The 11,206-nt window shown below is 32.9% G+C and overlaps 1 protein-coding gene across 2 annotated transcripts; it reads left to right on the plus strand.

The window, feature by feature from the left end:
• Positions 1 to 252: 252 nt before the first annotated feature.
• LOC131596035 (probable beta-1,4-xylosyltransferase IRX10) lies at positions 253 to 8,538 on the plus strand. 2 transcript variants are annotated; one of them, XM_058868590.1, is made up of 8 exons: positions 253 to 686; positions 1,192 to 1,338; positions 1,445 to 1,509; positions 1,671 to 1,740; positions 5,633 to 5,851; positions 7,621 to 7,764; positions 7,848 to 7,983; positions 8,077 to 8,538. In XM_058868590.1, the coding sequence occupies exons 1-8, from the start codon at positions 369 to 371 to the stop codon at positions 8,304 to 8,306; spliced, it is 1,329 nt and encodes a 442-aa protein (XP_058724573.1). In that variant the 5' UTR covers positions 253 to 368; the 3' UTR covers positions 8,307 to 8,538. The 2 variants fall into 2 exon arrangements, with proteins under 2 accessions (XP_058724573.1, XP_058724574.1); XM_058868591.1 differs by having other exon boundaries at positions 582 to 686; positions 1,181 to 1,338.
• The last annotated feature ends 2,668 nt before the right edge of the window (positions 8,539 to 11,206 follow it).

Below are 11,206 nucleotides of genomic sequence, written 5' to 3' on the forward strand. Positions count from 1 at the left end.
TAATTTTACATTTTAATTATTAATCATATTTTTTATTGTTTATGTAATTTAATAATAATTAACACTTTCTTTCCTCTCATATTCACTTCTATCAAACAAATTGAAAATCATCATACTTTCTACTCATTTTCTTTTTATTTTATTTCTTTTAACAATCTTTCCATTCACATTCTTTCCCTTCTAATTCAAACAAAGCATTAAGGAACAAGAGAAAAGGTATTTTGCCAAATTAAAATCATATATTTAATTAATCAAGGAAGGAAAAGGAAGAATGAGTTTGCATCTCGTACACCCTCCTATCTTAGAACTAGAATCTCTCTCGGACTCGTTTCACCGCACCACTACCCTCACTACTCAATTTCAATCTAATGTGGAGTAACAACAAATCAAGAACAATGCATCATCAGCAGCATCCACTATGCACACGCACGCACCAGATCGGCTCCTTGCTCCTAGTCGCCGCCACCTTCTTCTTCACGAGACTCTTGGACGCTCCTTGCAACCTCTCCTCCACCGTGTCGCAACAGAAATTCCTCGGTATCCACCGCTTACCGGAATCGCAAGAACTTTCGCTCAAGATCTATGTCTACGAAGCTAATGAGATCGATGGATTGAAGGAGCTTTTGCAAGGAAGAGAGGGGAAGATCACACCGGAAGCTTGCTTGAAAGGACAGTGGGGTAGTCAGGTAATTTCACGCTCACCGAACCTCCCTAAATATAGGACACTAGATGCATAGACATTGTTTATAGTTTATGAAAATGAAAGTGATTGAATGTAACTGCATTTGTAGTTTGTGAAAATGGAACCGATTGAATGTAACTGCATTTGTGTCTCAGTGTCGGAACCGACACGGATTCTTGTGATTAAGTTTAATTTATTCATTTTTTCAAATTATGACTCGTGGCAATGTGTTAGTGTCGGCGTCTTGTTTATGGTGTTCGTGCTTCATAGATTGAATATAATTGCAAATGTGTCATGTCAATTTTAATATTTTGACTCACTATTCATTTGAAGTGTCGGTTGCTATATAGGTTGCAACCATTGATTTTGCGAAAATTGCTGTAAAATGTAGTTGATACAGTATGAATTTGATTGGATGTAGCCTGAATTGCGGTTGCAGTTGTGGAGATATAGTTTGATGTTGTATTTTGGGATGATTTTTGAAATTTTGCTAATTAGTGCTTTTGTAGGTGAAAATACACAAGTTACTTTTAGAATCAAGATACAGGACAAGAAAGAAGGAAGAAGCGGATTTGTTTTTTGTTCCTTCGTATGTTAAGTGTGCGCGAATGATGGGTGGACTTAACGACAAAGAAATTAATCAAACTTATGTTAAAGTAAGATGATATTTTGTTTCTTCTATTCGAATTGGATTGATATTAGTGATGTTTTAAATGATTTTTAGGAATTACTTAGCTGAAATTGTTTGCCTGTGGTGATTAGGTTATTAGCCAAATGCCGTATTTCCGGTTATCTGGAGGCAGGAACCACATATTTGTTTTCCCGAGGTAATAATGCTGGTGATGGTTTTATTTTTATATTGTGAATAGCTTGTGGAAATCGTGTTTAATAGGTTAATGCAGATATGAATGTTCATGTTATTTTTTTGAATTTAGACATTTGTAAGGTTACCGATTGCGATTACCTAATATAATTGCTTTGTTTTCAGTGGAGCTGGAGCTCACTTGTTTAAGTCTTGGGCAACATATATAAATCGCTCCATTATTCTTACCCCTGAGGTAAACTTTTACTTTTCCTCGTAGTGTTATAGGTTTTATCAAAGGTTTTAAAATATGGTTGCTGGCTAATGAAAAACATGGAAAAGTGGCTAGTTAGGCTGTAGTCATAGTTGTGTATATCAGAAATCTAGGTGTTGTGGTTGCAATTCTGATTTTGGACCACAATTTAAATTGTTGGTTTTGTATGTTTACCAGAAACACTGAAATAGAAGTTGTAAACCAAGCAATAACGCCTTTAATAGTTTAGGAGATGGAATTATGTCAAGTTTGAAACAAGCTGAAGAAAAAGTATCAGATGTAATGTAATGTATGTGAAATAGCACAGATATAAGTTATAACAATGAGGCAATACTTTAAAAGACTTTAACCTTCATTTTCACAATGTTGATTTTCATATATATTTGTCCTTTCTTTTCATTGCACTAGGAGGAAAAGTTAGGATTTTCCATGAACTCAGTACTCCTTTGATTTAATGAATATAACATTCATCTGTCCTAACATTGGAATCAAGTTGGAAGGCCGTGTTAGTTGTTACAGTAGGCATTGGTATTTAGTTAGGAGAGGGCCTTGCAAAGAAAGCTGATGGAATAGCTCTGTTCTCAATAGCAGTATGTAGCACCACTATACCGGTGGAGCGGGTCAGAGGGTGTCCGCCCCCATACGCGTTGTAGCGTCGCAAATGGGTTTCCAGGGCAGAGAAGCTAGAGGGAGTTAGTTGATTTGTAAGTTAGTTTTTGGTGGTTGACTAGGTTCTTTTATTCCTAGGGAGGACCTGTTTCTCATTCTTGCTCTTCTTAATCGTGGATTCCCGTTGTTTAAAAGTTGGAGGGTGATACACAATAAAATTTCTTTATATTTCTTTCTAATTCATCACTATATTACAAACTGCATGATCACTAGTATTAGAGCTCCCCAAATACCCTTAGCTGTTTGTTGCTTGTTCAAAAGAAGGAGAAGAAAATGCTTTAAGAATTATTGAGAGTGGTAGCTAGCTTAAGTTGTGTTCAAAGAAAGCATACAGAGAGTCTTGTATTTGAAGGAAATCTTAGGGAGCATGATGGGGATTTGCAATCATGGCAGGCTACAGTTATCCAATTCCCATAATATAGATTATTCGCTGTTTGATTGAACTACTACCCCAAGGTGGCAACCAGCTTACATACCTTTTCTAAGGAATTAAATAGTGAAAGGGCCAACAGGCAGGGAGCTGATCTTTCTATAGTTTTCGGAGTGCAGAAGGGACCCAAAAGGATGGAACATCATCCACCAAATTTATGGATAGGCAAAATATAAACTTGTTGTATTGGATGCTGGTCTATTTCCCACCACAAGAGTTCATAAATATGAGAGGTGGAATGATGTAACTGTTCAGGCCCGAAGCTGTTGCTGGACTGAAATATGGATGCAGGGTATTATTTCGCAGTGAATAGCCCCTGAAGGATTCACCTTAATGAATGAAAGTAGTCAGGGGAAGACCATTTATTCAACGAGGGAGGGCTTTTGCTAGGTAGAGTTAAGCTCTGCTCCTTCATTATCAAGCAATTTAAGATTATGGTTAAAATATTGAATGCAGAAATGGATGAATTCTTTAGCAAAATTGTGAGGTAAAATGACGGACAACAACATCAAGCTAAAAATAACTCAGCTGCTCAACAAATTAATGTTACTCCAGCTGCAACTGGCCCTGGTGGAAATTATTTTTGCAATTCAGGGGACTTCCCTTACTACACTTCATGCATAGATTGGTATTTACACTTCCAACAACAATATCCAGATGGGAGTTTTATGGCCATGCCAGGATTGGCTTTTTGTGCAAAACCTATAGGCAACAAAGCAATGCTGATCATCTGGCTAGAGCTACAAGATTGTACTGTTAGGGACATGACCCAATTAGCAAAGCGTACATCAGATGGGCAAGGACTCAAGTGGGCGAGGCCCTATAAGTTAGGAATTGTTGGCGAGTTAAGAGCAGCCCATATTTGGAAAGCTTGTATGACAGAAAATTAGTTAGGTTGTTATAAATAGAGGCAGAGAAAGTGAGAAACGTCTGTAGGTTAGTTAGTTAGTTTAGAATGGGAGAGAGAGTAGGCTCTTGAATTCTTGAACAAGATCCCAATGTGTCTCATTCTTGCTCTTTTTACCCTGGATGCCCACAGGGCCGGCCCAAGACATATTGAGGCCTAAGGCAGATTTTAAATAAAATTTAATATAAAATATAAGATTTAAAAAATAAGACTTAAATTATTTATTAAATTCTTTTATTTAATTTTATTTGATTTGATTTGGCATAAAATGATCAAATAAAAATACTTAAACTTTTTTACAACTAAAAATATGTTTCTTATATAAAAAGGAGGACCAAATCTTATGGTGCTTACTGGGTCCATATTATTGTTATTATTAATAATAATTGATAATTGATGTCAATAATAAAAGTAGTGTAACACTACATTTCTCTAGTTATTTTTATTTGTAATATCATTAGTTGATTATCTCTTTATATCAAATCTAAATAATTAAGCTATCAAAGTTCTCCTATTATTTTTCCTCTTTCTTATACTAGTTACTAGTATTGATAGTTTGATACTAATGTAAAGAAAACATAATTGGAGGCCCAAGGCAGTAGCCTAGTTGGCCTACCCCTTGGGCCGGGCCTGGATGCCCATTGATCCAGGGATGTAGAATTATATACAATCAAATTTCCCTATTCTCTTTCTCATCATCTCTATATTCTGAACTAGCTGATTTAGTGGTGTACTAGTGTAGTACTAGATCATTTTATCAATGGGCCAACAGTTGATTTTGGTTGCCTAGATGACCAGATGCGTCCTTAGAAATGACTTGTAATTCTCTCTTATCTGTTGCAGCATTGCATAAAAACACAGTCCTCTGTACTTGTGGAGGCTATTAGTGTTTGAGAATAGAGTGAAACGGGAAGGACTTTAAACTGTTTCTTAATATTACTTATGAGAAAGCCCACATATATAATACAAGATTCATAGAGATTCTGGCTGAAGCCTAAGCTGCAACTTACTCCTAATAGCTTTTAGCAGAATAGATGCTACAACTGAGGCTGCATAATCTCTAGTGATCAACAGAAACTAAGCATTAGTTCATACACATATAAAACTCTTTTTAGAGTCATCGCTTAAAAACTGATGCTCTGTACTTCTATGAGAAAAATGATCTTCTTAAGAGAAAAAATGGTCTGCAGAATAAAAAGTCAATCCAGAAATCATCATAGCCTGCAATGTACAAAAATGATGATGTTGAATACCATAATATTGCTATATCTGTTCTGGTGAATTATAAAAACTTGATATTCCGAAACCTTTATCCTTGGCTAAATTATTATTTTAGTCCTTATCTTTATTTTATGTTATAAATTGGCCTCTTATTTTTCTTTCTGAAATGGTCCTTTGTTTTGCAAAGGTATACCAATGTGGTCCTTTCCATTAAATTGTGGTATGGTGAGGACTACTTTGGTAAAACACTTACGAAATAAGGGACCATTTTTCGACAGAAAAATAATCATATTGGAATAAAAAGGACTATTTTAGTATAACTTTTGTAAAACAAGAGACCATTTTGGAATAAAAAATCATGACGGTCATGTTGGCATAACTTTGAAAAATAAGACATTATTTCTGAGCAAAAATAAAAGAGAGAACAAATTGAAACCTAATATGAAGACAAGGGATCAAAAGTACAACTTAACCTTTATTGTCCGTTTCCTCGAAACTGTCCCTTCATATTTTTTTAGTTGAAAAATCTAATTATGCTTATATCTTAAAAATGTTGGAGCTTGAGCCAGAACATGATGGTTAAATGCATGAAGTTGCCATGAAAGGTTATCTGTTCTTAAAGTTTGTTCTTTGGCAAATCAATGTAGGGGGACCGCACTGATAAGAGAGATACTAGTGCCTTTAATACATGGAAAGATATAATCATTCCAGGTAATGTCGAAGATGGTATGACCAAGGCTGGGTCTACCATAGTCCAGCCTTTGCCTCTGTCTAAGCGGAAGTACTTGGCAAATTATTTAGGACGTGCTCAAGGAAAAGCTGGTCGACTTCAGCTAATAGAACTTTCAAAACAATTTCCAGAGAAGGTATGTCATCTTTAATAGTGATTGGTTAGTTCTATTAAATATGTTTTCTTATCAGCAAGAATACTGTCTTTCATGATTGTGTTTTAATTTGGGTCTACAAAATGAAAATTTTACCTACATTCAGAACGTTGGGCTAAAGCAAATGTGATGACTGATATATAGTTATCTCCATTTACCTTGTCATAGTTTAGCTCAGGACTGAAAATTGAACTGAACCAGAAACTATGTATAAAATGCAAACCAGATGCTGAAGATAACAATACCAACATATATACAATCAGCAAAGAACAATAAAATATTATTACAGGGCATCCCAGTACACAAGGCTACAACTTGTGGGAACAATATTTTAGTTAGTTGAGTTCAAGTTGACGAGTAAAAGAACCATTCATGAAAAAAAAGGGACTCTACAAAAAGAACATATAAAAACAAAGATATCCTATAAAATATTCAAAATCTTTCCAATCCTTTTTCATATAATAAAAAATTTAACCATTTTGACCCCAACAAAAACCAGAAATGATTTTCTCCCAAATGCCCCAAGTATTATTATATTATGGGGACTTCCCCTCAAGAAGACTTCTGCATACAACATTGACAAAAAGAACAGAGTTCATAAATCTGAACATGCGAAAAATTTCCTTGCTTCCATATCATAACCTCTTCACAAGCTGACAAATGACATCATAGTTTCTGAAAATTTAAAAATTGTACACATGAACCCTGTACTTTGCTAGGCACGTGTCATGCATAAACCAGCACTTCACATCATCCTTAATCTCATATAAGCAGTCTGATTTACCAAATTCCTATTATAACACATAACAGAGTGGTGACAAATGGCTTATGAATTTATAAATACAAAAACAAATTCCAGTGAAGTGGAAAAACAGTGGAGGTTTACTGCTATCGCTGCTAACATTGAAGAATGAATGTAGTGCTTACCGTGAAACAGTATCTGTAGACTTAGATTGTGCACTGAGTTTCAAAACAATAGAGATCCTAACAAGAAATAATTGGTCAAGTGCAAAACTATGAGAAACAGCTACATGTTCATGATGAGATTATTTTGATAAATTTTTTTTTCCGACAAATTATCTTGATAGAACTTAAGCTATAATAAACTTAAATGCTAAATCTATGATTGGCAAAATTATCTATAAGGTCTGTAAGATTCACATAGTATCAATTAGGAAAGTGAAGGAGCAATTTATGGATTTGAGATCTACACAGTGAAAGTGAAGTGATTCCACAATTGAACTGAAGATACATTGGATTTTGGTTTTCATCGGACTTGCAAAAAAATTTGAATACAGTTATGTGACATAGTTTCGCTTGTGAAACACTTTGCAGAAAACTTATGTTCACCAAATTGTATTGTGAAACAATTTAGTTAGTGACCTTGTTTTTTGTTTTTCCAGTCCAAAAAAAGTAATTCCAGTTCGGTTTGACAACTTTCTTCCTAAGTTCGGTTATATAAAGATTTTGATTTATTTGAACATCCATAGATCTAATTACATCGCCAATTGTTTGACAATTTATTTCTAACTGTTGTTGCAAAGTTCTTTAGTTTCTTAAGATTACATGGTAGTAATTTTGTTCAGATATTTCCTAGCAATCTCTCCCAACATTTTTTTAACAGGAGAATTACTCTTGTTATCATTTATTTGCGGTTCAGAATATTGTGCCCGTTCATGCTAGGATTAGTCAATATGAAATTATGATCATACAATTTGTTTTTATGAAGCATATATTGATGGTATAAACAGTTGGAATGTCCAGATTTGAAATTCAGTGGAGGTGAAAAGCTGGGAAGGAAAGATTATTTTGAACACTTGCGCAATTCCAAGTTTTGCCTTGCTCCGCGTGGGGAGTCATCATGGACCCTTCGATTTTACGAGTCTTTCTTTGTGGTATGTTTATCCCTCACTCTTTTTTCTTTTCCATATAAACGGACTTAAACAAGAATAAATAACCATGTATTTCCATTCGAAAGGAATGCGTTCCAGTTATATTATCAGATCAAATAGAATTGCCATTCCAGAATGTCATCGATTACAGTCAGATCTCAATAAAGTGGCCATCCAGTCGAATAGGTCCTGAACTCTTGCAGTACTTGGAATCTATTCCAGGTCATTATCCTCGACAATTTACCTCCCATTTTCACTAACCATACCCCTCTTCCTCTTTTTAACCTTCAAATGTATTTTTATTCATCTGTGCAGATGAAGACATAGAAGCAATAATTGCCCGTGGTCGACAAGTTAGGTGCATGTGGGTCTATGCTTCCGATTCAGAACCTTGTTCTGCAATGCGTGGAATCATGTGGGAACTGCAGAGGAAAGTAAGACAGTTTCACCAATCAACTGAAACATTTTGGTTGCATAATGGATCAATTGTAAACAGAAACTTGGTCGAATTTTCTAATTGGAATCTCCCTGTACCTTTGCCTTGATAAGCTTGGCATATAGTTTTACTTGTATAAAGTGTTTTTGTTTCGTTGCTATTATTTTAGTCTTGATTCTTCACAGGCCTATGTTAGTTCATCATTGTCGTTTAGTAATCTGTCTATATAGTATATATAAAACAGAATAACTTTTCATTGATTAATTAATATGCATATCATCTTAACAAATATTTGTTTGTTTTTCCTCTGATGAATAATTTTCTTCAACATGTTGCTCTAAGTTGAAAGTTTAATTTCTCTGGCCTGTTGGGATATCATAGATTATTGAACACTACCAATCACCAACCAAAATCACCCACTTTCTCTACGTGTTCTATTATATTTATTAATCTGATTTATTTTTAAATAGTTTAACAAATTAATAAACAAATGCAATTAGATTATATGTTGAAATAACTGTTACAATTTTTCATTGTCTGGGGTGATAATCCTACTAATGTTCACATGAATTCAGCAAGAAAAACATGATACTTATTTTGGTGCATAAGAATCTTCCCATTTTTGTTCATAAATTCCACCGGGTGAAAAAACTAGCGACTGCAGCTGAAAAGTGTACTTGTCGGATAGGGGAAAAAGAATAAGTTTGCCATTAGATGCAAAACTAACTAATTAACCAATAAGCATCTTCAAAATTCAATTAATGAACCTAAATTAACTAAGAGTAACTCCAATGAGAGTTATTTTTCAGTTTTTAAGACATGGCAAACGTTGCATTGAATTTGGATACTAGTGAAGTTGTCCACCTAGAAAACTGTTGCACTGCAATGTACGTTGTTCCATCTTCACAAATAATAAATTAATGATAAAACTTTTTCTTTCATTCTATTTTTCAATTTTTTTCTTTAATAGTTTATTTGTTTTACAAATATTTTTATATTACTAATTTTATAAATAATTGCCTTCTTTAATAAAAGTTAATTTTTTAAACACTTTTATAATTTTTTTTTTTACTTTAATTATTATTATAAAATTTAAGTTTAATTAAATTTATTTATTTATTTATTTATTTTATTACACATAATATTTTGAATTAAAATAAAATTTAATATAAATAAAATATTACTATATAAAGTAAAATTGTAGGATCGAATGACTTTATTTGATAAGACATATTTTGAGCTTATAATTTATAGTTATAAAAAATCTGTTTGGTAACAATCTTTTTATTACGAGCTTATAACTTATTTTATTAACTTATAATTTATTTTTAGACGTTATTTTAAGTAGTGTTATAGCTTATAGTTTATCACTTTAACTTAAATTTATAAAGGTAAAACCTAAATTTCTGTATTTTTTTTTTTTTTGCATTGGACTGTCTTAGAAGTTCTTTCAAAAACACAAATCAAATATGCGGCTATGATTATAGGAAAATCAATTTAACAAATGACATTCGTTAATAAAAGTAAAAGTAAATATCTGGAAAAGCAATTTGTGTTGTCCCTAAATTTGAAACAGCTATTCTTTCGATAGAGACAAAGAAGTGCCAAAATCATGAGGCAAAAATTTTCACCACGCCCTTCAATGGATACAAAAATACAATGATTTTTTATCCGAAAATAATAATACATTTGGTCTAAAATTAATACCGACAGCTAAGTCTGATAGAGAGTAGAATTATAATATTTAAGTTAATTTAGAATTTATATGCATATTTTTATGTATTGTTATTTAGTGGGCTCTTATTAATAGTTGGGCCTTTTAGTTTACTATCCATTAGAGGTATTATATAATGTAGTCTCATTGAGGCATTATGGGCAATCAAAGAAATGAAATTTTATCTCTATTCCTTTTATTTTATTTACTCATTTTAGTGTTCTTCCCCTTTTCTAGTAGAAACCCTAGATTATTAGTTTGGTAGGAATAACTTCCTATCAAAGTCCATCAAAAGTACAAAAACTAGCCTCTATTAAAAGTTGAAAGTAAAGTAAATTTAGTGATCATTGTTGTTGAATTTAATAGTTAGAAGGAACTGACCTCCGAATCGAATTATATCGACAGTAAAAAAAAATAAAAATTAAAAACATATTTAATTCTGAACTTAACATTTTACTTTTTTCAGTCTCGTTTTTAACTCTTTCGAATCACTAAAATTATTATGTATTCTAGAACTCTCGTCACAAGTCTTTCGGTTCATATTTTTTAAATCGGAACTGATTAAGTAAGTGTTTCGGTTTAATTTTATATTCAGACATATTTTAACCCCAAAATATATAAAAAATAGAACAAAATTCCCCCAACATGTCTCACTGTCTAAAAATGAAAAAAAATGTTTGCAATTGTTTGTAGCGTATCAAAGTTCTTCAAGGGTACTCATCAAATGTGAAGTAACTTGTGTCAATGAATGATCTCAAATTAATTGGTATACTTAATAGTTTTCTCATATTCCCTCTTGATGATCACGATGAATAACATGCATATCATCTAAATCATTTTCTTCTGATGAGAGATGCACGTCTGTTACGAAAAAAGAGGTCTCAAACTTTAAATCTTGATTTTCATCACTGTAAGGAACAAGTTTTATTTGTAAAACAAGTTTTGCTTGGGATGCCATGATGAATGGTTCGTTCATACTAGCTTCCTTTAGAAGATCAATCCATGTGAATCTTAACTCATCAGTTTCTACAGCAGTGTTACTGTCAATCCACTTGAACTTAAATAAATGCACTTTAAAAGTACGTAGTCAACCTCTTAAATCTCCTTAATGATACTAAAGTACGCTCTAGATTCAAGTACAAGATTGTTATCTTTGAAATTAGAGAAGTACTTGAATTCAACTTCAATCGTATAACCCCACTATTTTGCATGGTCCTACGACCATCCTCTGATTTTGTATAGAAAGAAAATTTACTAGTGTTGTATGCACTCCAAGTTATTACATTAAACTTAGA

The sequence above is a fragment of the Vicia villosa genome, linkage group LG4 (assembly GCF_029867415.1).
Source record: "Vicia villosa cultivar HV-30 ecotype Madison, WI linkage group LG4, Vvil1.0, whole genome shotgun sequence".
In the NCBI taxonomy this organism is placed as follows: domain Eukaryota; kingdom Viridiplantae; phylum Streptophyta; class Magnoliopsida; order Fabales; family Fabaceae; genus Vicia; species Vicia villosa.

Excerpts from the sequence above, each read along its gene's own strand:
- LOC131596035 (XM_058868590.1), top strand. The coding sequence starts at position 369 with ATGTGGAGTAACAACAAATCAAGAACAATGCATCATCAGCAGCATCCA. Across the intron at positions 687-1,191 it reads AAGGACAGTGGGGTAGTCAG|GTGAAAATACACAAGTTACT; the intron begins GTAATTTCACGC and ends GTGCTTTTGTAG. Across the intron at positions 7,984-8,076 it reads GTACTTGGAATCTATTCCAG|ATGAAGACATAGAAGCAATA; the intron begins GTCATTATCCTC and ends TCATCTGTGCAG.